Source organism: Pithys albifrons, chromosome 15, assembly GCF_047495875.1.
Source record: "Pithys albifrons albifrons isolate INPA30051 chromosome 15, PitAlb_v1, whole genome shotgun sequence".
In the NCBI taxonomy this organism is placed as follows: domain Eukaryota; kingdom Metazoa; phylum Chordata; class Aves; order Passeriformes; family Thamnophilidae; genus Pithys; species Pithys albifrons.
In genome coordinates this window covers 18,762,650-18,790,616 of record NC_092472.1, presented here as the reverse complement: position 1 = coordinate 18,790,616, position 27,967 = coordinate 18,762,650, and the positions used below count along the sequence as shown (strand labels likewise).

The window sequence follows — 27,967 nt, the reverse complement described above, 5'->3', positions numbered from 1 at the left end:
AAACTCTATAATAAAAATAGGTTTAAAAAGAAGCATCAGAACTAAGGAATCTGGCTCTGAATCATGTCATTGTCTCTGAAGACTTAATGGTGCTTTTACAGTCTCTAAAATGTGCTAATATCTTCAGTGCCATCCCAGCTTGCTTCTCTCATTGACAGTAATGAAATCTTTTCTAAATATGTGATGGAAATTAACCTCGCCCTGATAAATGGTGTTGTACAAAGTGTATGTACTTGTAACATATGGAGCTGTGTTAGGATGTTTCACTGACAGGACAGCTGGACCCTTTTATTTTGGTTTATGATATTAGCAGTTGCTAAAAGCATCACTGAAATTACACCCTTATGTTAGATATTTATTTCCATATTTTCCACTTTCCTTATGGATTCTGGTATGGTGAGTCATCCCCCAAAACTTGCTTTTTCAGTTGTGTTTTGCTAGATCTCTGTCTGGGGAATGGACTTGTGATGGAGTCAATTCAGAAGGCAAGAGCTTGCTCTTGGTGTCTTGCATGTCTGATTCGCTTTCTGGTTGCATTTATTATTGCAAAGATGTTGTTTTTGGCAAAGGCACCCACGGTGATTGGGGATGCGGATGGTCGCTCCGTGTTGGTGTGAACGCTGGTTTGTGGAGGGGAAACACTGGGAATGCTGATGGTCGCTCTGTATTGGTGTGAATACTGATGTGTGGAGAGGAAGCACAATAGGTCAGACGTTCTGGAGAGCTGGGCTGGGGAATGTTCTTCTCCAGCACCGGCTCCACGCCCCGAGCTGTGCCGTGACCGCGGCGGGTCCGGCTGCTCTGCCCTCGGCGGAGCCCACGGGGAGCCCCCCGCTGGCACGGCCCCGTCACCCTCCGTCACTCCCTTCATTTCCATCCTTTTCCTCCTCCCACGAGCCCCCTGGGGCTCACCAGGAGCTGCGGACCCCGCCGTGGTGTGCGCGGTGCCGGGGCCGCCGGAGCAGCGAGCCCGCCGGGAGGGCGCCCAGCCCGGGCGGGCCGTGCCAGCGCTCGGGCAGGGGCTCCTGCGGCGTTCGGTGCCTTCTGGATGCGCTTCCAGCGGGGAACAGCCACGGTCACCGCCGTGCGGGGTGCTCGGGGTGCGCCGGCACCGCGGCGGGCGGGGCTTCGGACGGGGCGGCCGCTCAACTGGGGCGGGGCCGGGGCGGCTGGAAGGGCCGGGCAGCTTCTAGAAACGGGACTGACCGGCAGCGTCTGGAAACGGGACCGGCGGCGGCACCGGGGGACAGGGGTGAGCGCAGCGGGGACGAGACAGGAGCGGAGCGGGGGCGAGACAGGAGCGCAGCGGGGACGGGCTGAGCCGCGGGGATGGGGGGACCCGCGCGGGGCTGAGGGGAGTGGGACAGGAGGCTGAGCGGGGACAGGGTGCTGAGCCGTGGGGACAGGGTGCTGAGCCGGGCTGGGTCGAGCCCATACCGGCGCTGAGGGGCGCGAACCCCCCTGGGGGCAGTGCCCGGTCCCGCAGCCCCCCAGAGGCCGTGCCCGGGGCAGGCTCGGGGCTGCCGAGCGGGTCCAGCCGTGCGGAGGCGCCGTCAGTGCCCATCGGGCCCCGGGGAGCGCCCGCTCCGGTGGGTCCGGCCCCAGGGGGGAAGGGGCATCGCGGAGCGGCGCGGGGTGTTTGTGAGCGTGTTGGCCGTCCCGCGGTTACAAACCCCGTGGAAGGGCTGGTTCCCCCCTCCCTGCCCCCTGGGTTTGACAGGGCTGGTGTGCCCAGCTGGGTGTGCCAGCTGCGGTAGCTCTGGTTGACCCCTGCCTGCCGCAGGCTCGCACAGCCCAAGCGGTGCCTGGAGCTCCGTGAAGGTGTTCAAACCCCACCTGTGCTGCTCACGTCTCCTTTGGTTGTACTCTGATCCCGCTTTCCTAAAAGCCCGTCCCGGTGTTCGGCAGAGCTGGGGACGAGCCGCGGAGCGCCCCGTGCGGTGCAGCCACCCCAGGCTGTGCCACCCCAGGCTGTGCCACCCCAGGCTGTGCCAGGGCAGCGGGCTGAGGACAGAGATGAAGGCACTGCCTCCGTGTTAGCGCAGCTCAGCTGGGGCACAGCAGCCCGTTATGTCACGGTAATGCAAAACATGCCTTTGACCAGACAGGAGTGATTTTATTTCAGGCAGCAAAGAATGTCCTTGTAACCTGGAAGCAGGGAGGGTGTGTAAATAGACTATTTTTGGAGCTGTCTGACTTTGTGATGTTTGGTGTTCGTAGCCCGTAATCCCTCCTCTTCCTCAGTAGTAAATACTTAAGGTGGGCTTCCCCAGAAGACATTTTTTAACAAAACCTCTTTCTCTTTAATTTCATAGGTGCTCTGGGAGGGTGGAGCTGAGCTGAAAGGCCACTGCAGCCATCTTTGCCAGGGTAATACTTCATCTTTCTGGCATTAAGGACTTGGAAATAATCCCACAGGTATGCTGTGGATATACATAGCAACCAAGAAGTGCCCCTCACATTTCACAAGCAGAGCATTATTCTGTGTTTGTGAACTGGCTTTGCTGTGACACCAACAGACGCCAATGTGGCTTCTTGCTAATGCCATAATTCCTTGAGATTCAGTTTTTTAATGTGGCTAATCATCCTTTGGGAAGCAGTGCAGGAATTGTGTACTTCGAAGGCAGTAACAGCAGAGGGAGCAGGGTTTACCAGTCAGTATAAGAAGTTTTTCAGTCGAGGTTTAAGTCAGGAATTCAATCTGTTTATAATTTTCATGTTGTGCACATTGGCAAACTTCCAAAGAAGCAAGCTGTAAACATAGATGTTTTTCCTATGACTAGTTCTGATGTCTGTGTATGGTTTTCTATATGTCAGAGACATGGGAATGTGGAGTGTGGAAAGGGGGCACGTTAGAACAGAGTCAACCCCCACACCTCTGAGGCAATGTCTGATTTTAATTAAATTGCTGATATTAACTGGAAGAAACAGTTCAATGACAGTAGACCTTTTAATATTAAAAACTCCTCAACCTTATTTCTGAACAGGAAGATATTTTTAATGCTATGTGGGATCAAGTGGCAGTTTATGTTGAGTATGATGATATACTAAAGTTCTGGGCTTTGCACAGTAAAATACTAATGTGGGAAAAATAAGCTGTACTGGAAAAAGAGCATGGAGTCTCACTGTCTTCATTGACAGTGTGGGATTTGACTCCAGGCTGCTTCATATGGGCAGAGCTTGCAGAGTAAGAGGAAGGTGGATTTGCTGTGCCATAGACTGGCATCAATTTTATGGTCTACTGGAGTGTGGAAGAAACACTGTGTGCTATGGCATTAAAAACTATGGGGAGCTAATCAAGATGATTATGGCTCCTAAGACTGTTGTAATTTATTTTATGTTAGAAGAAATGCCTGCTGTTGTGCATGAATGTGCTTAATGTGAATGTCCTTAATGCTTGCAAATGAGCAACTTTTCCTCGTTTTCTTATACTTGCCTTGAAAAACACAAGGCAATTGTAATGTATTATTTGCCAGGCAATTGTAATTGTTTTCAGACACACATTAAATCCTGTGTAAAGAAAGGTGGTGATGTTGGCCCAAGCTGCTGCTTTGAGCAGTAAAGCCAATGTGCAGTGGGAGAAGGAGCTGGGAAGCAATTACTGTATGAGGAAGAGAGAACTCACTTGTGAGGAGGTTCCCACTATTGCAAGGAGCAATGCCTGGTGTGTCCCTGGGTAGGACTGAGGGCTGAGTGTGTGCTGCTCTGACAGGGAGGTGACTCCTGACCTGAGGTCCAAACTACAACAGCAGGGTCTTGGTGGGGCTCTGGGAGGTGTTTAAATCAAGAGCTCTTTGGGTCACAGGAGGGGTTGAACACTGGAGTGAGTTCATGTGGATAATGAATTTCAGCTCTGAGTTACTTGTCTCAGAGTCTTCAGGCAATGGTGTAGGGTTTTTTCTTAGCATAAAATTAATCTTTTCTTAGTATTTAATAATTTCTAAATAGTTTTATAGCTGCTATTATGTGTCAGGCTAAATCTGCAAGACTTGAAATACTGCTACAAGCTGGATGGTTTTATGGCTACTTTTCTTGATTGGTATTGAGAGAAGCTCTTCATTGACATCATCTTGGAAATCTGTTTACAATTAAGCCTGTCCTTTGGCTCTGTGTAAGCAGTCTTGAAGTTTTTTGTCTGTACCATTTCCCACTCTGATTAGCCTTATCTGCAGCCACCAATACTGATAGCAGGTTTTTGCCTACTTTTGAAGCTCCACTGTTTGTGGAGGGAGAAGGGATGGATCCATCTGTGCCACCAGCTCACTCCTCCTTGCTGTGTCTGCAGGCAGTAACACAGGGTGGAACACACTGGTGTTTGGAGGAGCCCCAAACAGACCTGTCTTCTCCAAGAGTCTGACCTCAAATTACTGTTTGAGGATGGCCCATATTCAGAGCCTGGCGTGTGGGCTTCAGTTGTGTGTGCACCAGGAACTCTTCTGTGGCCTGAGGTGACCCTGAAGTGGTGATTTGCTTGTTAGATTTCACTGTGATATTTTAAATTTAGATACATGTGGAAGCAGCTGGGTTTGGAGTGATTTTCCAGGTGTCTTTAATAGCACAGGCAAGCACAGAGGAAGAGACAGGCTGTAACCTTTACTTGTGCCATCAGGTTGTACATTGTATTCTGGTAGTGTGGGAAAAGGACATTTTAATCATATTTTGATGGTATCTAGCTGTGATACTTTGTGTCACAAGCTTTTACTCTGTACCACCCTCTCGGTCTGTAAGAATGGAAGCAAACCAGGGAACAGTAGTCTGCCTTAATTTCTTGCAAGAAACCAGTGCTGTGTGCTCTGAAGAAAAAATTCCCTTCACCTGGCCCTTGGAGAGAGAGGTGACTTTGGTGGTCGCAGTTTGGAGCAGCTTCATCACATTCCAGTTCCACAGCTTCCCTAGGGAAGCCCCACAACAAAGGGAGTGCTGTCACCTCTAAATGTGGAGGAGAAGACTGTGGGTTTTATTCTGTAATTCATGTGATCAAAATGTGTTTTCATATACAGTACAGGTCACACTCTGGCCTGATTTACCTCAATAAAGAGTGTTATTTTTATTCTTTACATTAGACAGACTGATCTTATGTTGGTTCCATTTAATTTCATTCTTCTGCATGAGAAGTCTGCAAGTTGGGAGCCCGGATGAAGGACTTGCTTCTCTAGTCCCTGTTCTTAGTTATGCTGTCAGGCTACTGGAGGACTCTTGTTCTATGGTGAATAAAGGAGGCTGCAGCATATCAGGTTGATCAGAAGTTGAGTTCTAAAGGCACTGGATGGGTAATAGGTATTTGTTTCCCCTTCTGACCTGAAAAAAGTCCTCCCTTCTGGCTCCTGGGAGCTGGATTGAGTCTCCTATGACTGGGTATTGAATTCCAGGTGGTAAGAACTGATAACCCTGGTACATGTGCAAGCAGCTTTCCTTTTATAGGTGACATCTTTGCTTTTGTATCATATTCATTACGAGTTTTTAGAGAGCTTATTTAATAAAGAATTCAGTCTGACTTGTGAAGAAAAATCCATCCTGGTCTATTTTGTCTAGAAGAACCTTTTTTCTTCTGCCAGTGCTCCCTGGAGCCTGACAGCACTCTTCCCAGTGGGAGCAATGATTCATTAGGGTACTGCACTGTACAGAAGTGAGGAAAAAACCCAGGGACATAGGCAGTAATTGTCCTACACAGGCTTATTATTATTGAATAAAACAGACTGGCTTTATAAACATTTGTCTGCATTACTGAGGCAGGGGCTGCTCATGCCCCCTGTGCCCCTCTTGCCCTCTCTGTTGGCAGCTGGCTCAGCTGGGGTGGGGTGGGCAGGGCAGGCATACGTGTGTCTGTGCACACACACTCCTGCTGTCCAAGACTGCGGTTATTCAGCCTCCTGTAATTCATTATTTGTGCTGGTTTTCCCAGGAACAGCTGTGAAAAGAATGTGTACAAACAATCTGCAAAGCCTGCAGCCAGGTGTCCTGCTTGTTCAGCAAGAGCTGCTTTCTATGTTTACTGAAGTTTCTGTTTATTGACTCAAGTACAACTGAGTAGGATGGTAAAGCTGTTAAATATCTGCTATAAAGACAAGCTGCTAGCTGGAGTAAGTGCACTTCTTGGCAGATATCCCCAGCCATGAGAGAACATGGTGGGGAGGTGCAGCAGAGTGTAGACTTGTGTTGTTTTAACTGGAAAATTCCCTTGTAATTGTTCTTCCAGGCTTTCTGTTGTGCATCCAAAAACCCTCTCCATTAAATGATGACAGGCAATGCAGATGGACAGACAAGGCTTAATATATCCAAATTAATGTACTTCCCAAGTGTTCCTGACTTGCTGGGCTTTCTGCTACATCACTTATTGTGGCTTGTAGTATTGGCAGAGCTCTGCATGGTACTATTCTCTCAGCTTTACTCAGTTCTCAGATTACCCATGTACCAGTTCTGAACTAACTTAAACAAGCAGTTTGGGAATATGTGGTTTGCAGTGGGGTGAGAAACAGAAGAGAGAAAGGAGAAACTTATTATGATGCTGTGAGACACTTTCCTGCTTACTCATGCTTGCAAACTGTTGTGGTGAATGTTTGATGCCTTGTGTAGTCTTGTAAAGCAATCAAAAGAATAATTTAACAACAATCATCTTGCCATGTGGTAATACACAGCAGAGGACAGAGCTACTTCTGATGTTCTTGGTGATGGTGGTGTCACTGCTGGTGTGTTTGGTGTTTGTGTCCCTGGCCCTGGTGAGCTCAGCTGAGGGTGAGGGTTTCTGCTGTGCTGTGGGCTTTAAAATCCCAGAAGGAAAAAGCAATATCCACTTTTCATCTTTTGCCTCATGTCATGCAGGCAGATGCCTGGACCCCAAGGGAACAACGAGCTGGAGTATTCCAGAATTATTTTAATGTGTTTGTATTTGCTGCATTGCTTGAAATTTTAGGATATTCCATGTATTTTCCCTCCTCACCTTCATTCCCCATTCTCATCAGATGTGATTCTATTTTGGCCCAAATAGCTGCATTTTTGCTGCATTTGATTGAAGTTTGTGAGGGGTCTTTTCCAGCCACATTTACCTGGTTACATTGGGTAGGAAAAAGGACAAATTGCTTCTTGAATGAAGCTGAGGAGTTGTCACCCTTCCCTTGGGCACTGTGCAGGGTGTTCCCAGGGTGTGGAGTGGGACAGCTGAGCTCCTGCACGAGGCTGTGCTGCTGTTCCTGCTCTGTGAACAGGCAGCTCTGCAGGGAGCTGTGGGCACATCTGAGGGCAGTGCCAGCACCTCACCATGTCCCTGGGAATGGTGATCCTGGCCATCAGGTCTCCCAGGAGGCTCCTCTGTGCACCCCTGGCATCCCTTGCTTCGCTTGCCCCTGCCTGCTCAGACTGGCTCTCCCTCCCAGCTCCCTCAGGCTGTGCTTTTGGAAGCAGAACACTCTGCTTTCAGCCTCCATCTCCAGGGGCTGGGTTTCTAAACTGGCACAGCCTTTGAAATACAGAAGTCATCAGGGCTGTGCCCAGAGGCCAATATGCTGAGATGATGCATCTTGAATAAACAGAGCTGGAAATTTCACTTTTAATGTTTCCAACCATTGCTGTCACTTCTATGCTACAAAACACTCTGTTTCTCTGTTTGGCTTTCTGACTGTTTGTGTTTCTAGACAGGTTTTATATAACTGAGTTTTATAGCATGCTGTAAGTCTGACCATTTAATTTAGACTTATTATTATTGGAATATAATACGATTTTGTGAGTCTCATATTTTCCAGCTTTAGTTATGTGTGACATGGAAGACATTGAGCTGCTCTTGCAAAATAGCTTGTTCTCACTGTCCCAGTGGACAATATATTGCTTCCATGACTTCTCTCATGTGGGCTTTCCAGTGCCTTTCATGTAAATCCCAAAGAGTATACACGATAGCATTTGAGACTGTTAAGTAACAGCTTCTGTGGCTGAAGACTTTTTTTAAGCCTCACTAATTAGAGTTCAGTCTTTCAAGGACATAAATAATTTTCATGAGGGTAAAATGGCTGAAGATTGTTTTCTCACAAGTTAGTTAATTATTTTTATTCTTCCTTTTAATTTGTTACAGGTTTGAGCTCTCTGGAAGATGAAGCCCTGGCTGCAGTTGTTCTTCACCTGTGCTTTGATGTGGCCCACAGGAGCAGAGTTCTTCACCTCCATAGGTAAGCAAAGAACCAGTGCTTGATGTTGTGATGTAGTTAATTGATTTGCCTGCACTGTTAAAATTGACAGTTTAAGCAGTTTTCTTCCTGTGGCTCTGCCAAACACTGTCTGCATTAGGAAAAGCTGCTCTTCTGCAACATCAGGGCAATTTGTTTGCAGTTGGGTAACTTAGCACACTGTGACCAACAGGGTACAAGTTTCTCTGGGGCCTCTGTCAGTAAAACAAAATGGGGCCTGTATTCTATTAGGAATTGTTGGGTATCTTGAACATAGCACCACTTTATGAGAAAAAGCTTAGTCCTGAATTTGATTTATGAAAAGAATTTAAGTGATAAATATGTGAAATATGTTTTTTCACAGGAGCTGAAATCTCCTGTTTTCTCAAAAAGATGGAGTTGGGTGTCAGGAGGAAAAATTAATAACCCCCTTACCTTGTGTGTTTTGTTAGGGCTGAGTAAATCCTGGGGAATTCACGCTATTTTAAATCCTAAAAATAAATCGATTTTAATGACAATTTAGTTCCTCTGTTCTAATAGCTGTGATACAATCATGTGTGATTATGGTAGAGCCTCAAAATAAGCTCAGACTGAGTTTTCTGCTGTTACTTGGTCTAATGTGTTCCCTTGGAGCCGTCTGGGGACTTCCTGTGCACTGGGGCATTAGAGGCTGATTAACCACCCCTGGCTGTTCTCCAGAGGATTCTTTGAGCCAGTGGAGCTGTGCTGCTGAATGGCAGAGCTCAGGACTCCTGGTGGGTTATTCTGCCCCACTGTGGAGCTGCTCAGCCAGAGCCAGAGCTGGGGTTCAGTGCCAGCCTCCTCATGTGCCCCTGCCTGGCTGAACATTTAACTACATGTGTTCATTTGCTTCTCATTAAATAGCCTTCTATATACAAAGTTTCCATGAAGGATCACCTTTTCTTTACTCCTACCTGTTTCTGAACCTTTCCTAACTCTGCAAATAGCACAGCCTGCTGCCTGGTATCTGCTTAATCATGCCTCATTAATAATTACCCTGGAATGCTGAAGCTAAAGCTGTGGCTGCATTTATAAATCTCAGCCAAGTTTGTCATAGCAATTAGGACAGACATGTTAGCAATTTCCACTAATACTTATCAGGAGAGAGTGTGTGTGTCAGTCTATGAACATTAGTCTGGAATTCCTCTGTACTTAATGTTAGGTTGTGTTTCCACAGTTACCCATCTTGTAAAGCTGTAAGTTTAAATGATGCCAGTGTTAGCTTAATAATTAGGGTGACCTAATCTGTATCCATGTGTAGAACAGATGCTTTGGCAACTATTTGGATCTTTTGTTGCTTTGACTCAATAGCTGTATGAATATCAAACCTTTATTTTGATTATCTTGCACACACTTGTAGTACTAAAAGGCAATGGGAGGGTCAGGCAAAGCCACGTGAGCCACTGAAACTGGGATTTTACAAGCCCTGGAAGGATTTGAATGCCAAACCTGCATGTCTGAGAGCTTTTGTGGTTTACAGTCATTGAAGTGCACACCCTCAATTTGTCTGTTCTTTGTGGTGGTTTTCATAGCCCTAGAGCATTAAAGTTTTGTCTTCTGTGCACTTGGAACTCATTGCTTTTTTAGGCCTGATGAACCTTTGCTCCTGCTCTCTTTTTAGGTCAAATGACAGACCTGATTTATGCAGAGAAAGACTTGGTACAGTCTCTAAAGGAATATATCCGAGCAGAAGAGAACAAGCTCTCCCAGATTAGAAGGTAGGGGAGCAGGTTTGTATAGTGAAGGGTGACACAATGGCTCATCTGTGTTCAATCACACCCCACCTTTCTGTCACTGCTCTCTGCTGTTGGTATTTCCTCAGTAGATGGTCACAGTGAGACCACAGGTGCTAACTTGGTTTCATTTATGCCCATAAACCTGCAAGGAGGGATTCCTGCTGCAGAGATCATTTGGAATTTGCTTCTTTAGAAGCAGTGGTTTGCTGGGCTCCTGCTTTGCTGGGTCCTTGTGCCATCACAGAGCTGCTGTGGAGAGGACACAGGTCACATCAGAGGAGTTTGTCACATGAGCTGAATGCCTCTGTGTGCCAGTGCTCTGTGCCACCCATTTCATGCCACCAGCCCTGCTTACAACAGCACAGTGTGCCAGTGGCTGTGTAGTGGTGCATACTGAGCCCTTGGATTCATTCTCATGTTGGCTCTGCCCTCAGACACCTCTCAGGGGCACCTCTCCTGCCTTGTTCTCTGCAGTTGTTGACCTGCCTGTGGCACATCTCTGACCTCGTCCTGATTGCTTCGATCACTTGAAAGGCTTTTGCTGACAACTGATATTTTCTGTGTCCCTTAGGAAAATTGTTAATGCTTATCTAGCCAAAACCAATGTGTAGTAGGGTGTGACACTAGGATAGGCTAAATGAGGTCCAGGTCCAGAAGAGCTGAGTGCTTTCCAAAGAATTTTGGAATTCCAGGCTGTATGTGTCAATCTGATCTCCCTTTAGGAGTGTAGGGTGAGGATGGGGCAATGGAGCAGTGAAATGAAAGGAATTCTGGTTGCATATACACAAAATGTTCTTTTCTTGAAAAGCTGCCCTTTGGAGGAAAAGCAGACTCCTCTTTAAGTGCTGATAAAAACAGTGTCTTTTTGTTCTCTATATAAACTGGTGTTTTTAAGACTCATTGCAAGTGAGATGCTTACCTGCTGTAGGAAGGTTTAAAATGGTAAGCAGGGGAATAATTTCCTTTTAAAAGGGACTATTCTAATTTTTAAAAATCCACTTTATGCTTCTGGAGTTGAAAGGTTGAAAGCTGGTTTTGATCTGGGTGTGTAATTAGAATGACTTCAGAAGAAAGATGTGCATTCATGAATTGTTCTCAGGCTGAAGTGCACACTTCTCATTCCAGTTGGGCTGAAAAAATGGATGTACTGACCAGCAAATCAACGTCTGACCCAGAGGGGTACCTGGCACACCCTGTGAATGCGTACAAGCTCGTCAAGCGTTTGAATACTGACTGGCTGCAATTGGAAAACCTGGTTCTGCAGGACACAACCAACGGTAGGGAGGTCCAGGGAGGCAGCCCTGGGACAGCTGCATATCCCCTGCTCTGCTGGAAAACCACAAGCTCAGCTGGGGTTTAAATATTATTGCCAAGTTTGTTTGGAACAAACTGGTGACTGGCCTTTTGTGTACTGGTAGCCAAAGGAGTGGAAGTTGCCACTGAAACACATCTCAGTGAAGACTCAAAGAAACTTTTGCCTGTTTTATTTGGGGAAAAGAGAGAACAGGATATGTGAAAGTTGTCAGCTGTGGTGGCAACTGTTGAGCACTGTGTTCCTTTATTTATAAACTACTTCATCTGCTTTCCCAGTCTGTTCCTTCTTTTGTTGATCACCGTTTTTTGACCATGTTGATCAATAGATAAGATTAAGAATCAAATAAGTCCCATACTGAATTGGTGAAGGAATTTTTATCATTAGGAGCTGCAGGTACCATAGTCAGTCTGTTGATAACAGAGCAATTGTATATTATCCTGTTAACTTACCCTTCTGAATCAAGTGCTTGCAATACTAATCCTTGAGTTTGCATCATATTGTCAGTGTCTGGCTGAATTTGCTTCTATAGCTTTTTGGGGATTTTAAGAGGTTTATTTTTCCTGGACTCCTTGAAAGTGAGGGAGAGGTGGCAATGTTTTTCAGGCAGGACATTGCATGTTTTCCCTTTCTGCTCAGCATATGCTAAAGTTTAGGTGCTTGGAAGTTTTTCCAGCCAAGACTTTTATTGCCTTTTGGAATAGTCATCCTTGATGGAAATAAAAGACTCAATTCTTTTGAGTACTTCTGCCACTAATTCTTATTCTAAAGGCTTCCTTTTATAGTTTTTCTTGCTGCATGAGTGGAAATGGTTGGGTGGTTTTCCTTCAGCTGATGGCTCCCAGTTCTGCCCAACCAACCTGCTGTGTAACCTTGATATGTAGTGCAGTTAATTGGTTTATTTCTGAATGTCACCTGGTTTTACTTGTCAGGTTTAAGCCTCTCACTGGGTAAGGTCCTACCCTGCTGAGGGGATCCTGGATCAGTGTGTCTGTCCCTTGAACTGAGATCTGAAAAGCTCTGATGGCTTTACAGGTTGGAGTACAGAATTGGAGGTCATTGACCTTCTACAATCTACAATTGCCTCTGTGGATACTGCAAGAGAACTAATGAAAACCATTAAGCCTACAGGAAAATTAAGGACATTAGATGCACATTGTACTTCAGTAATTCTGTAACACAAGAAAACTGATGGGTTTAGTTACTTATCTCTTATCTTTTGTTCATTAACTGTATTTCTTAAAATGGGGCAGAAAACAATGTGTTTATAACTCGTGAGCCTAATAAGAGGCTTTAAATCTGGGTTATTTGAATCTCTATTCCCAAGCCCAAGCAGATGTTTCCTCTTCTGTGTTAATCTGGTACTGATACTTATTCAAGCTGTGCAAGTAACATCTTTCCCTTTTACTGCAAAGGCTTTATTGCAAATCTTACAATTCAGCGTCAGTTTTTCCCCACTGAGGAAGATGAGACTGGAGCTGCCAAGGCTCTGATGCGTCTGCAGGACACCTACAAACTGGATGCTGAAACTCTCTCTCGAGGCAACTTGCCAGGTAAGGGCACCACAGTCTCCTCTGCTTTAACAAAGTGGTAACATCCTCAAATTCTCTCCAAAAACCCTTTAGGAAATGGGGATTAGCAGTTTTTACCACAGATGTTTTAGAAGGAATAGTGAGACAGTGGGATGTCTTGGTAGCTGAGACCTGATAAGTGTTTGTTGCTGCTGCTAATGAGAGACTTACTGAAACAGGTTTTGGTTACTCCCAACATGCTGTTTGCAAACTGAATAGGCTTTGTTAGAGGGTGGGTACATGAGCTGACACTGCTTTTAGTTATTATATGTCAGTTTTTAATAAACTTAGTTTTAAGTCTTATTTGTACACCTGCTGAGCTGGAGCAACTGGAAATCAGTGCAGTTACAGTCAAATGGATACCCAGTTTGTCTAAATAACCATCAGCTTCTTATGCACAAATGCAGATCTCCAGTAAAGAGGAACAAGCTGACTCTGTGTAGTGAGGCTTCTCTGACCTCCTAACAGTGTTAATCTGCAGGTTTGGTGAACTCTCTTAAGATGTTAGTCTGCTCTGCCTCTGTCTGTAACACAAAACACAACAGCTGAGCACTGTAATTTTGTTAAACTTTTCTTGGTTTCCAAAGGAATCAATTAGAATAGAATTAGGGTAGAATTTTCTCTTTAATTCTGAAGGTGATCATTTTCTTACTGAACCTAAAATATTGCCAAAGCCTTTTTTTAGAAGCATTTTTGGGTGATAAAAGTATGTATTTACAGACATTCCTCAATGTGCCCCATGCCTTTGAAGGCACAGGTGTTTCTGTGTGGATTGCTCAAAGCTGTCTTTTTGTTTTTAGGAACAAAGTACAGATCCACGTTGACAGTGGGGGACTGCTTTGGGATGGGCAGGACAGCCTACAACGATGGGGACTATTATCACACCGTGCTGTGGATGGAGCAGGCCTTGAAACAGCACGACGAGGGCGAGGACACGGCGGTCAGCAAGGTGGAGATCCTGGACTATCTCAGCTATGCTGTGTTCCAGTTTGGGGACCTGCACAGAGCCATGGAGCTCACCAGGCGCCTGATATCCCTCGGTGAGAACAAAAGGCACCTTTTCTGGCTGGGGAGTGTTGCCAGCAGCAGAGCTGAGAACTGTTGGGCCCAAACACGTGGGTGAGCTGACTGGAAGGAGACCCTGGCAGGTGACTGAGGATAAATGTGGGTCCTGGAAAAACAACGGTGTATTTATACATGAAGGATCCTTAACAAGCTGTCTCCTGGTCCGTGTTGTTGTTACCCAAAGCCCCAGAGTGTCTGACTGCAGTACCTGTGTGCTCAGACACTGTGCTTGGTAATGCTTAAAGCCTTGCTTGTCTCAAGAGGACATTGAGGCTACCACAGGCTTGGGCACAGTGCTGCACCTTCTCTAAAGTCCTGCTGATTTCACATACTCCTTTTTATTCCTCAGTGCAGGTGCTTTTTCATGCCAGAAGAATACTTTGCCTGAGATCTTGTTTATTTCTGAATACTCAGGACAGATTGAGTTTCTTAAAACCTGCTTTTATTTCTGGGCTGTTTCTAGCTTTCCCTTGAGTAAACCAATAATCATTGCTTCCTATCCAGCTTTGCCTGCTTCCTGCATTGGAAAGGTCTGTCCTCCTCAATTAGTCCTAACATTCACTGTGTTATGTATTTGTTGGGTTTTCTAATGAGCTGTGGCTCTTAGTTTCAATGTCAGCAGCATCCTGAGCGTGGGTGAAACCTTCCTATTGAAAAAGATGTACTAGCCTAATTTCTGCAGACATTAGAATCCTTAGATTAAAGCTTATGAGAATGTGGATATATGTTGAGTGTAGCTCCCTCTGCAGTGGGGTTCAGCACTGACAGCAGACTGCAAATCCTTATCAGCAGCAAACAGTGGAGCAGATTTGGCATTCCTGCTTGGGAGCAGCAGCTGCCTCTGCTCTGGGCTCAGCTGCCACTGTCAGCCTGTGCTCTAATGAGTGGTGACTGCAGTGACCTTTGGGGTTGGGGCCACTACATAAACACAGTAAGCCTGGGAGGGTGAGAAGGGAAGGAATCTGTTCCAGTGTCCAGAAACATCCCTGAACAGGTTCCTTCTCAGTTCTGGGGGGTAAAGATCTGTTGATGTCTGATTCATCCCAACATCATTCATAAATCACTAATGATGTGTCCAGAGATGCTGGTGATCCAGGATACCTCCCAGATAAACCTGGGGCAGCCAGAAATGGATGCTGTAGGTGGGCTGTAAGGTGGTAACACCTCAGAGCTTCCCAAGCTGGGGGAAGTCTCTGGGGCTGAAGGGTGGCTGGACCCCAGCAGAGTCCCTGGTTAAAGTGTGCCTGTGCAGTGTGGGTGAGGAGGGCTGGCCTGATCCCTGCTGGTGAGCTCTGTGATCTGCTTATCTGGGGTAGAATTGGGCAGAAAAGTCGAGAGAAAAGAAGGAATGTGAAGACCAAACACTTCTAATCTTTTTTTCTTGGAATACAAGTTTTGTGATGGGTTCTTCCAGAAAAGATTCTTTTGCACACTGTGCCTGCCTTTCCTCTGCAATGACAAGCTTCCCAGTGCTGACTTTCAGAGCAGGCTGGAGCCTGATAATTAGTTTAGGAAGGGAAGAATTGTTGCTGCTGTCTTGATTCAAAGACTTGTATGTGCTGACAGTTCCTGAGGCTGCAAAACTCAGTGGTTCTCTCTGCTTTTCTCCCACTGAAGACAGCACTCACGAGAGAGCAGGCAGCAACCTGCGGTACTTTGAGAAGCTGCTGGAGAAGGAAAGAGAGGAGGAGGAGAAGGAAAAGTCAGTAAACAACACTGGGACAACGACAGAAGCAGTGGTGCAAAGTGGAGCCTATGAGAGGCCCCTTGACTACTTGCCAGAGCGTGATATCTATGAGGCCCTTTGCAGAGGTGAAGGGGTGAAAATGGTAAGAGAAAGACAAGAATTTCCTGCCTGTGCTGCCTTTGCATAAGGCTGGTCAAGCTTGGTGGGACAAGTTAAGTTTTTCCTTCTGTAAAGATGCTTTTAGAAAAAATGAAATGTAGTTTGTCCAGGGTGAGATTTGTGCCTTATGTTTTGATTTCTCCATCTTTAGCTCTTAATCCTAGACACACAAACAGCTCTCAGCTGTACCTCTTAAAGGTGTGGAAAATTGATTCTCCTCAGGCTGCTCAGCTCTTTCAAAGCCAGGTGTACAGATACACAAGGAGGCTTTTTCCCCTGAGAGCTGGTTATGCTTTGCCACATATATGGAATCACATTATTCCTTCTCTTTTGCAGCTTTAGGACAAGTCCTTCTGTGGTGACTCTTTTGACGAGCCAGTCTTCTGTGCCTCACAACAAACACAACTTTAATTCTTGGTGCAGGGAAAAGAATCAATTTATTCAATCTGCACAGTCTAAATTAAAAGAACCAGGGGTTTTTTTACAGCTGGCTGTTTTTGTAGTTCTTTCTCAATCTCTGACCTCTTAGGATTTAATTCCCCTAAAGGTTGGTGTTTCAGAGGTTGCTCAGTGGTACCTTGAGTGGAATATCTTGGGTTTTATTTGCAGTAAATTGCAGAATCACTCCTGCTTACCTCATACCTGCTGGTCAGCTGGTGGCTTTTACAGTGTTTGTGAAATGAAGCTCATTTTTCTTGTCTTGTCTTACCTGTTTTAACTTCATGAAGTGTTTGAGCAAACAGTGCTTTGTTTGGCGTTTTGTTTCAGACTCCTCGAAGGCAAAAAAGGCTGTTTTGTAGGTACCATGATGGAAACAGGAACCCTCATCTGCTCATAGCTCCCTTCAAGGAGGAAGATGAGTGGGACAGCCCTCATATTGTAAGATACTATGATGTCATGTCTGATGAAGAAATTGAGAAAATCAAAGAACTAGCTAAGCCAAGGGTAAGTTTCCCTTTTTCCATCTCACTGATGGCTGCTAATTCCATGCTTTAATCTCTGTTAGCAAAGCCTAGGCAAAGGATTTGAAAGCTCTGGTTTCACACTACAGATGGTACACTGCAGCTGTGAGCCTCAGGGGAACCATTCCCAAAGTGCCTGGTGATGTAGGACCAGAAAGCCCAGGCTCCTGCAGGTATTTATGCATTGTTGCACTTCATTATGCAAAGCTCTCAGTAAATGGCTTAGAAAGCTTTTAAGAAATGAAGGACTGGACCTGAAAAGGTGGATGGCAAAGTGACTTAGTGATAACAGTAGATGTGCAATATGCCTCAAGTCTGCCTTTTGAGATGGAGCCAGACTTGAGTGGAATTTGGAAAGCCCAATCCTCAACAGAAGTGGGAAGGAAAAATAGGGATTTTTTTAACTTGTCCTGGAAAAATATGTAGAAGTTGTTCTTTTGCTTAGAGTGTCCTGGAATCCACTGCTTCTGTTCTAAGCCATTACCTGTCATGCAGTGTGAGTTCTGGTGACTCTGTGTACAATAAAGAAGCAGTTACCTGGTACAAGGCTAGTAATTATCTCATCTGGTTTTTCTGAAGGTGAACTTTCCTCCCTGTCACCTGTCTGGCAGCAGAAGGTTGGCAGTGTGACATCAGCAGTAGTTGCTACACCTTAGTTTTTCTGTCAGGTGTCAGAAGCAAGTAAAGCTGAACACTTCTTGGGTTATACAGGAATGGTTCAGTTTTGCACTCCTTAGGTTACTGCTTTGAAATATGCTACTAAAATTCCAGTGAAGAATTAGCCTCCTATATGTATTTCTCAGTGCAAGCCTAAAGAGTTAGATTGAGAAACTGATGCTTCCCAAGAACATAAATAATTTGGGATGTTTGTGAAGCTGAACTCCTGTGACTCCCAGCCAGCTCTGGGAGTGTTGGCAGAACACTCCTGTCCCGGGGAGGACTCTCACCTCCATAAATGGAGACTTTTTCCTATTACATCATACTATAAAACTTCAAGAGCTTCAGATAAAATGGAAGCATTCACACTGAGCATATCACTTAATCTATTTTATCAAATAAAGAGCTTTCTACAGACAGCTTTGTTTTTCCTTTTTATTCAGAGTTTTATGGGAAATCTTAAGTCTTGCTCACTGAGTTTTGCTTGTATTACTAATGTCAGAGGAATTTTTCATATAATCTATATAGTGTAGAACTAGGATCAGTCCCTGTAAGAGCAGGTAAATACTACAGTCTTAATTGTCAGAAACTTTTCAATTAAAAAAGCAATCATTTCATGAGGGTTTTTTTTGAGTCTGTTTATAGCTCAGCTGCAGGAGTAGCTTTAAATTCTGTGATACTGCTGAAAAAATGGAAAGTGCAGGTCCTGTGATGAGATGGCCCTTAATAAACACAGCTTAATTTTTGCCAGGAGATTTTAGTTAGTAATTATGGAAGCTTTCAGACAGAACTCTGAAGTGGTATTTTAGTTTTAGGCTCAGAAAGATGAGCATTTTCTTTATTCTAAAATGCATTTGCAAGAAATTTCTACTTTTGAGTCGCAGCAGTTTAACATTATCTGCACTTCACACTTGCCAATCCTTTTTGTAGAGAAACATCTGTATGTGATTGGGAGTAGCTGCAGTCAAGTGAGGTTTGCATGCTTGCTTTGCAAAATGCAATCACTGTTACTCCTCTTCCAAAAACTGGTTCCAGCTTTTCAGGCAATCCATCAGAGCTGACTGGGGAGGGTCAAGAAAATTCTTCACTGTGTTATAGCACTGAGACAGGTCTGCCATCAAAGTATGAGGACCTTATTCCCAAAATTCTGAATGTCACCTGCAACCCAGGCATGTCTGAAAAGACAAAAATATGGCCTGGAGAGGAGGGGGGGACATGAATATCTTGGTGCTGTGGAGTTCCAGCAATGCAGAATTTCAGCAGGAAAAGCCAAGGGAATTCTTGCTAAACTAAACACAGACTCTGACAGGAAAACTGGATGAGGCTTCTGACCAATGCAATGTGTTCAAAGCCCAGCAAATAAATGCCTGGAGTAAGCTGATTTCTCCACCCTGAGAGAGGAAGCCTCACATTTATCACATTTATACCAACTGAGGTATAGATTGGATGTCTTAAATGAAGGAGCTTTCCTATCAGAGCAAATAGGGAATAGTATCAGTGTAGTCAGGCTTATTTTAGTTCTGACCTATTTAGATCAAATGTGAGGTGCAGAAATCAAGCAAGTGTATACAAGCTTGAAAATGGCAGCAAAATGAAAAGTTTGGGAAGCAAAATTATATCCCCAAAGCTGTGCTTCACTGTACAAGGGAAGAACAACATGCAGGCAGCCTGGCTCATCTGTTATGATTTATGGAGGAGAAATCTGGAACAAAATAACAGTGAGTCAGAGTTACAGCAGCAGCTGTGCCAAGAACTCTTGTATAGGGACAGGACAGCTGACATGGATTGTAAAGCTGGCTGCAGACTTACTTGAGGAAAAATGAAGGAAATAATGACTGCATGCTCCAAAGAAGATGCAAATAAAAAGGCTTTCTGTGACCTATAATTGAGTGGAAGGAAGGAGGCATGATTGAGGGTGTTTGTGGTTTGCAGGAGTTAAATTTAAATGTGGTCTGAGCTTACAGTCAAAGAAAGGAGAGTCTCAGTTCTTGTTCTCAGCTGCAAGTATGAAACCAAAGTGACTGGGGTGTTGTTAGCAGTCCTCTGTCACTGACACCACAGCACCAAACCTCAGCAATTTTGCCAAGTTCCAGATTTTTCCTACAAATCTGGTGATGTGGCCTAAATGTGATGATAAACTCAGTGTATAAAATGTGCTGGTGAGCTGTGCTTGTGCAGAGGTGTCTTCATCATGTACTAACACATCTCCAGCTGTCTCTGAACTGGATGTTCCAGGCATCTTCAGCTGGAAAATCTGAGCATGGGAATGTTGAGAGTTGCCCTCAGGAGTTTTCTACCACTGTGGGTTTGCCTGCCCCATAATTTGTAACTCATTCTGTAAAAGTTTTCACTTGTTATTTTTCACTTGAGGATGAGTTTGGGTATTTAGTCCACATGAGGATGAGGCTGATTAAAGTGATGGAGTCTCCAGTGGTGTTCTCTTTGCCAGGAACTTGGGCTGTATGTGTTGTTAGCATTTGTTGTTGCCTCTTGCTGATATTGACTCCAGCTGTTTTAAAAAGTGCCTTCAGAACCTGCTCAGCAACAGCTCATGGATTTAATGGATTCATGGCCTGTGCAGTCAGCCAGACTCTTTTTCCAGGATCAAATGCAGGTGCTGGATTGCACTTGTGTTTCTGCATGAACTGTTTGAGCATGAAATCAGAGCAAACTCTGGGCTGGAGCTCTAACTTTCATCCAGTGACATATTGAAGTTGGACAAATCAGGGTTTGATTTTGGTTGAGATGAGGTTAAAACAAATTTCCATCCTGTAGTTGATGTGTTTCTTCCCCCTTGGGATTTTTTTTGGCACAGCTGGCACGAGCCACAGTACGTGATCCCAAAACTGGTGTCCTTACAGTGGCAAGCTACAGGGTGTCCAAGAGGTAAGAGAAGAGTTCAGCTTTAAGGTTTTTGTGCTTAACAGCTGAAAACTCGAACTGCTTTGCATGTAACCAAAGCTTCCCCAAGAAATGCATGGAAAATGCCCCTTTTGGCCATCTAACTGAGGGCAGGAGACTCCTTCTGCCTTGGGAAATGTGTTCTTGTGGTTGCTATTCCAAAATGATGTTTCTGTCCTTTCCTTGTCCTAGCTCCTGGCTGGAGGAAGATGATGATCCTGTTGTGGCCAAGGTGAATCAAAGGATGCAGCAGATCACGGGGTTAACAGTGAAAACAGCTGAGCTGCTGCAGGTGGGTACAGTGGCCTCATCCTGGTGGAATGAGCTGCTGGTCAGGGAGCTCTGGGGCAGGTGGATGTTTCCCCTGTGTGTGCTCGGCAGAGAAGGGCAGAGATAGCAAAGAAATGGAAGATAACTTTGTGAAGGGATCTGGGATTTGCCAGTTTGCTTTGAGGAAAATGCCTGTTGTTTGTTTTCAATGCTGTAAAAGCTGAACCTCCTTCCTCTTGGAACCTTTCAAAGACCCAAGTATTTGTCCCAGTCCTGCTGTAGTCTCACAGGAACTCTGATCACTGGCTGTTGGGGAGAGGAAGGAGAGTAACAGTGGTACAGCAGTGCCAGAACAGCTGTGCCCTGTTTGCTGCTCATCTCCCTCCAAGCCATGTGAGTTCCTTTCTCAGAGATGATTAAAGTACTGTTGATTACAGGCTATCCACAGGAACCAGGGAATTTGTAAGGATCTGGGAGATGTTCAGTGCAGCCTCAGAGCAGTTAAATAATTTGTTGTGTGAAGGTCAGTTAAAGTAAGCAAGGGGATGCTTTTAAGCTGCTTTGAGCCTTCTGTGCTCCTGGAGGGGCACGTGTTGTAACAGATCATCCAGGAGTGCCACAGAATCTAATTCTCAGCTGCCTTCTCTTCAGGGGAGGGAAGCAAGAATGTGGTGAAACTATTGCTGCTAATTCAGGATAAACAGGCTGCTTTAGTGATAAGTAGAAACCCTTAAACTACGAAAGGGAAAAAGCACTTCAGTTGTTTCTCACTTTCGGCAATCTAGAAAGAGATGAAGTGTGCTATAGATAACCATCTTGCCACAAAGTGCTTTTTCTCATGAGCATGTTTTGGATTTCTGAGAGCAAATGCATTCAGCAGCAGTGCCTTGCAGTTCAGTGCATGTTTGTGCTTCCTTCCATGCTGTAGGTTGCCAACTATGGAATGGGAGGGCAGTACGAGCCACACTTTGATTTTTCCAGGGTAAGATCACACATACAATTATTTCTTAGAGACATGGGGAAGGGGAAACTGTTTGGTTTGGGCAAAAACTGTTGAAACAGTTTTTTGTTAAAGCATTTAATGTGTAGGCCTGTGCATGGATGGATTCTAACTTCTGAAAAGCCTTTGTGCTGCCTTCTCTGCTCAGAGTTCAAGGGAACAATGAACAGATCCTGCTGCATATCTTTGTGACCTGGATTCCTTGCACAGTATAGACAGGAAAAGAGTCATGCAGCACTTGAATGTGCTCTTTCCATTGCTTCATTTGTAAACTGAGGTCTGTGAGCCCTGGGTTCCCAGTTTGCCTTGTTCCATGAGGCTCCTGAGCTCAACAGGGTTGTCCAAATCCTGTTTTGCTGGATGTTTTAAAACATTCTGCAGGGGTTGGTTGAGGAGGAGAGATCCTTCCCCTTCCTTCCAAACAAGTGGCCATTATGGAAATCCTCATGGGTTGTACAGCCTTTCTGGCAAAAGCCTTATTGTGACTGCAGTTCTGGGGTCTGAAGAGGGTATTATGATCCTAGTTTTTAGCATTTGGACTCTGTCCTGATGGACACCAGGAGGGATTTCTTCACAGAAAGGGTGATTAAACATTGGGAAGGGTGTGGACTCACTGTCCCTGGAGCTGTTCAACGATGTGGCACTCAGTGCCTTGGTCTGGTTGACAAGGTGGTGTTGGGTCAAAGGTTGGACTTGATGATCTCAGGTCTTTTCTAACCTCACTGATTCGGAGTTTATGGGTTGGTGTTGAGGACAGTGCTCCAGGAGCAGGTGGATGTGCTGGATCCACACCAGGCACTAGAGGGCTCTACCTGGCAGAGAACAGCTCTGGTTTGCTCCAAGTAGGGAGAAAAGAACAGATTAGTAATTACTCTGAACCAGTTCATGAACTTGCTGATCAGACTGCAGCACTGTGGTGACTGGTAGATTCCAATATATACCCATCTGATGCCTTGGTTTCTGTGGCATTTCAATGGAATTCAGACTGTCCCGGTGGCTGCACCTGGTAGAAGGGATTGCTGCAGCCAGAGCACAGAACCCAGTCACTGAGTGCAGAACTGAAGCCACCCAACTTAGCACTGTTTAAAAACTAAAAATTAAACAATCCTGGGTTTCAGCAGTGTGGAAGCTCAGATTCGTTAGCTTTGGCTCAGAGAGAGAATGTTCCTGTTAACGCGACTGCTTCGTTTCCTGAGTCAGGCAAATGCTCTTAAATTCTCTTCAAAGCCTTTGAACTCCAGGACCTCAGGCATCAAGTTGGCCAGTGTGGACTTCACTGCTGGAACAGGGAGCTGGGGCAGAGCTCCACTTGGCCCATGACCTTGGCTGCCTTGTCAGCTGAGATGAGGCAGAGCCGGATGGGTCCTGCAGGCTCTCTGTGCATCACAGATTCTCAGTGTTGAAACAGAGGGGCTGCTGTGTGTGCCCAGCTCCTGGGCACCCCTGCAGCTTTTTGTTCCCTCACAGTCCTCAAATAGGGGCATTTCAATAGTTGCATATTGCAACTCAAAGATTTTATTAATTGTTCAAGTTAGAGATTTTTTTTTTTTTTGTATCTCAGTGCTCCTACATTGTCTCTTTTGGGTTGACTTTGCATGTACAAGAGTCTTGGGGATTTTATGAATCCACTTCAGGAAAGACCTCTTATTTCTTAAAATATGCTTCAAGTAAATTGAAATATCTTGGAGACAGTGGCTGCTGTTTTCCTTGCTGTTTGTCCTTTTAAATACTGATTTTTTTTCTTTTCTTTAAAAGTTAAATATTGTTTTTCTGTGTAAGAATTCACTTTAAGGTCTCCTGACTGAAATGACTTCCTGACTATTAGCAATGTAAATGTACTTTTAATTTAGAGAGACACTGGTAGTCTAGATGTTCCTTCTGCTTCTAAACGGCACCAGTGAGATCTCCTCCTTCAACAAATGAAACTCAATGTTTCTTACAGATTAAAGACAGTTTGATCTTTTTGATGTGGTCCTTAATGCTAGAGAGGCAACCACCTGAAAGAAGTTCTTTATTGCTCCTCTACAGTCTGGTCTGCTGGCAAAAAATGCACTTTCTCTTCTCATGGCACTATTTCTTTTGAGTTGCTGCATTTGAGAGAACCTTTGTTATCTAGAGCCCACTGAAGATTAGTTTTTGCATTCAGCAGAGTTGCTGACTTTGGATCAGTGCCCAGAACAGTGGCCTGTTGTTAACCTGACTTGGGTACCATCTGTGCCACTGAAGGCGTTGCTGCTCCTCTGCCCTCGAACTGCTCCAGTGCAGCTTCTCCTTGTGGCCTCTGTGCATGCAGCTGTGTGCCCTGGCTGCAGCTTGGGATGGCTTCCTGTTGCCCTGTGTGAACTGTCCCCTTTCTACTCCAGCTGTGAACTGGGCTGAAGGATGTGTGCAGCTCTCCCTGCAGCTCGGGGTGAGCCTGTGTGGAACTGGGGTTAAAGTTGTTGTCTGTTGCAGCGCCCCTTTGACAGCACACTCAAATCGGAAGGAAATAGGCTAGCGACGTTTCTTAACTATGTAAGTACCTCTGTCTGTCTGCTGGCTGGGAGCTTGAAATTTGCAGTTATTCTCATTTAATTTTATAGAAAGATGAGCCAGATGCTTTCAAGCGGTTAGGGACTGGAAATCGTGTGGCCACTTTTTTAAACTATGTAAGTATGATGATCCTTTTTGCCTTGAGCATCACTTTAGCAGCATCTTGTTTGCAGCTTGTGCAGTTGGGTGTTTGTAGAGAAATCCTGGCATCTGGAAGTGGGGGGTTCATTATTCTTGCAGCATCAGGTGCTGTCCCATCTGAATTGATAGAATTCAGGGGAGTATTTATCCTCAGAGCAGAAAATTTGAATGTAGGACCCATCTTCCCCTTTTGGCCACTCTCCTGTGGAATCCTTTACTTAGTTTGGTTCCATGGGGAAGAGGAGAATTGGGCTTATTTCTCTGAGGCAAATGTATGGGCTCCTCATGTGGGGTGCTGCTGGAGAACTGGACAATCAGCCACATAATGTGGGACAGTCCAGCTCTTGCCCCACTGTTTGATGCCATGGTCTGTCACCTCCTCAGCTGCACAGCAAAGCCACAGTGGCTCTGGCACAGCAGCTGCTCCAACAAGGGCAGGAGACAGAGCTGATAAACTGGGTGACAAGTGCAGAATGGACAGCTCCCTGTTGCCTGCATTATCCAGCCCACAGACCATGTACACTGGCATCCTAAACATCACTGCTCACGGTGGCCTCAGGTCTTCACAGCAGTCTCCTGACTGTATTTTATCTATCCACATAAACTCACTATATGATTTGCATCATCCAGTCTTCTGTGTTTAACTTCTGAGTGATACAACTTTAAATTTAAAAGTCTGTGATGATAAATTTATGGCAGAGCTGGTGTTTTGAGTGTGAAATACTGCTCAAAACAGAACAGAAATTAGATTTGTTGAGGGGAGGAAATCTCTGAAACAAGAATTGGAGAAAGGTCTCTGTGAAATCTGCCACAAAGAGGTTTTCATTTTAAAGTTGACTGCATCTGTATTTTGTTTGCTTCTCAGAATTCTGGACAAGCCTTGATTTACAGGGATTTATACACCCTTTATTCTCTGCCAGTTGTACATGGTCAGAGGCACTTTGCCCTTGTTTGCCCCATGTCAAACCCATCATACAGGTACCAACACCCTGACTAAAGAGAGTGGTTGTGTTGCTAAGACACAGGTGTGAACTTGTAAAGTTACATACACACACTTTCTGGTTGGAAGGGACAAAAACCTGTGTACCTGTGGCATCTTGTGCCCTTTTATTGTAGGTACCAGCCAGGAGGACACCAGAGTGATAATAACATCTGCTGTAAACAGAAATCCAAGTTACAATAGAGAGGCTGGGGGCTTGGGGAGTGTATTGATAGGAGTTTTTAAATTTAATGAGAGCTGGATCTGACTCATTTGTTTCTTTTAGTCAGAATGTGACCCAAAACTTACTGAAATCAATGGGAAGATTTTCTGTTTTTAATGGGAGTGTTTCCAGGAACTTCAGTGGGGTTTGGGTCAAGTCTAGAATTTATAGTGCATCCATTGCTAGTGATGGATTCAGTACAGTTAAATTCATGCCAGTGTGGAAGGGCAAAGCATGAAGATAAATGCTTTTCTTTAGAGTCTCAACACTGTAGGTGTTAAAGCTTGAGCTGCATAAAGCAGTTGTGGCATAACATTGCTGGTGAACAGCATAGAAACAGTGCAGAAAGTGAGGTTTTCTAATAGTTTGTGTAGTTTCTGAAGTGGTTGACCAAGATGCATAACTAAATAATGAAAATGAGTTCCAAAGGCATGGTTTCAATTTATGAGGAAACATGTGGTTTAACAGACACTTGTTTTCCTAATTGGGTCATAAACTGCAGTGAAATTCTTGAAACCAACTTACTCTGGAGTCCTCTCCTTTGTTCTGGAGTATTCTGAGCTTATTTACTCTGCAGGCACACAACTGCTAGGGGCTGGTTGAAACAGATTATGTATTATCTAGACATATATAATCTGTACAGAAATCTTCAGCTGAAATAAAATTCTTCAGTAACAGGTGCTGCTCCCTCTGGAGCTGGTGCTGGTGGAAGCTCATCCTTTCTCACCAGTGTTCCTTTTAGGGGTGCAAGTGGAAATCTCAGGCCTTGGGGTGAGCAGCTTGTGGGACTGCACGTGTAAAAAGCCTTTAAATGGACAGTTTGTGGGTTTGTTTTCTCAGATGAGTGATGTAGAAGCTGGAGGAGCTACAGTATTCCCAGATTTTGGGGCAGCAATATGGCCCAAGAAGGTAAAGCCTGTTTGTGTTTTGGTTGGTTTCTTCTCTCTCCAGTTACTGTCTCTCCCTCCCGTGTTGAACTCAGGTGATGTGACAAAGTGCTCTTTGCTGCTGATCTTGCAGACTAAAGGGCATCTCCCTTTCTTTGTAATGTGTAAAGGGAACAGTTTCTCTGTACAGCTGTTTTTAACTAAATAAACCTGTGTTCAGGTGGAACTCCTCTGTACTCTGAGCACAGCTGAGTTGGAGTGGTGGGACCAAGGGTTTGCATGTGCTGTTGGTGGTGACCTGTTAAGGTGCTCCCTAAGAGCCTGTAGCTGAATTCAGAGCCATCCCCCTCCCCTGACTGTGACCTGCCTTGTTACATTCACTGGGTTCTGATTAATCCACCTCTGATTTCACTTTGCAGGGCACAGCAGTGTTTTGGTACAACCTGTACAGAAGTGGTGAGGGGGATTACAGAACAAGGCATGCAGCTTGTCCAGTACTAGTGGGGTGCAAATGGGGTAAGTGATTCTCCTTTAGAAACAAAACCTGAGAGAAGACTCATGTGTTTGCAAAGCTGGGGATATACTGACCCCTTATAACAGCAGTTAATAACTACCAGAGTCATTTGGCCATAATGAAATTTCCCACCATAATCTCAGTGTTATGCAGCTGCATCATTCAGCTGTAGCTTTTCTAGGGAGTTTGTTTTGTGTCAATGACAGCACAAAGTGTAAGGATGTCCCTGGCTTTGTGTAGTGTGTCAGCATCAAGATAACTTGAATAATCATTTAGACAGAATCAGGTCTGTTCTTACAAAATTTGTGCATAGTTTTAACTGCCAAAGGGTGAGAGCTCCTTGTAAGGTGGATGGGAATGTCTGAACACTGCTAAGAATTTCTGCTTACTGCTGAAAGCTTCTCAAGGTCCATGTCCTCCATCCCCATCCCTGCCTTCCCCAGGCCCCAAGGTGTCCATGCTGCCCTGTCAGTGATACCAGACACAGAATGCTCTGGTACTCTTGGCTTGGGCAGTTGGGAAGATCCTTTCTGCCCTCTGCATCTTTCTGTGTCTTTCCCCTGGGGTGATTAGAGAACTCCAAGCATGATCCTCAGACTGAGAGATGAGATTTTACTTTGTGGAACCATCTGGGTTGTGGTGATACTCACACCATGTATGTGGTGACAACTAATTCCACTTCCTTATTTCCACAGTTTCAAACAAATGGTTTCACGAACGAGGAAATGAATTCTTAAGACCTTGTGGGAGAACAGAAGTTGACTGAACCCCAGCCTGCTGCAGGCCTTTCCCTCCTTTTCTACTGTTTTGTTTCAATTCATTTCTAAGAAATGATCCATCTTTTTTCTCCAAGAGTCCTGGCACTTTACACATAAAGGACAACAAAATATGTAACACCTGTGAAAGAAAGTAAATGGCATTGTACACATCCTTGTGTTTTGGGTGCTGTTGTTTCCATGTCCCCCTGCCTTCCTCCCCCCAGTCTTCCTCTGCAGTGGTGCAAACAGTGCTGTGGGCAATTCAGCATATTTGGGTGCTTGGTCTTGTGCCTTTTGTACCTCAGAAGATTTAGGTGTTAAATATTTCTTCAAACCAAAGTTGTTTGGGTTTTTTTTAAAGTTTTGTGTACATGTTAATTTTATTGTATTTCTATGGATCACAAGTTTTGAAACAAAAATAAATGTTCTTTCCATAAAGTGA

The 27,967-nt window shown here is 44.9% G+C and overlaps 1 protein-coding gene across 6 annotated transcripts; it reads left to right on the top strand.

The window, feature by feature from the left end:
* Positions 1-1,165: 1,165 nt before the first annotated feature.
* Positions 1,166-27,967, top strand: P4HA2 (prolyl 4-hydroxylase subunit alpha 2). Of its 6 annotated transcripts, XM_071570090.1 has the most exons (17): positions 1,166-1,252; positions 2,316-2,418; positions 8,060-8,153; positions 9,793-9,889; positions 11,033-11,184; positions 12,635-12,772; positions 13,591-13,830; positions 15,473-15,684; positions 16,470-16,646; positions 20,136-20,206; positions 20,414-20,513; positions 21,420-21,473; positions 23,946-24,005; positions 24,074-24,139; positions 26,207-26,275; positions 26,673-26,769; positions 27,463-27,967. In XM_071570090.1, exons 3-17 carry the CDS (start codon positions 8,078-8,080, stop codon positions 27,531-27,533), a joined length of 1,680 nt encoding a protein of 559 aa, XP_071426191.1. In that variant the 5' UTR covers positions 1,166-1,252; positions 2,316-2,418; positions 8,060-8,077; the 3' UTR covers positions 27,534-27,967. The 6 variants fall into 6 exon arrangements, with proteins under 6 accessions (XP_071426191.1, XP_071426187.1, XP_071426186.1 ...); XM_071570086.1 differs by lacking the exon at positions 23,946-24,005 and having other exon boundaries at positions 2,316-2,370; XM_071570085.1 differs by lacking the exon at positions 23,946-24,005.

Coding starts and splice junctions, on each gene's coding strand:
- P4HA2 (XM_071570090.1), top strand. CDS start 8,078: ATGAAGCCCTGGCTGCAGTTGTTCTTCACCTGTGCTTTGATGTGGCCC. Junction 16,647..20,135: donor AAGAACTAGCTAAGCCAAGG/GTAAGTTTCCCT, acceptor TTTTTGGCACAG/CTGGCACGAGCCACAGTACG. Junction 26,276..26,672: donor CAGCAATATGGCCCAAGAAG/GTAAAGCCTGTT, acceptor TTCACTTTGCAG/GGCACAGCAGTGTTTTGGTA.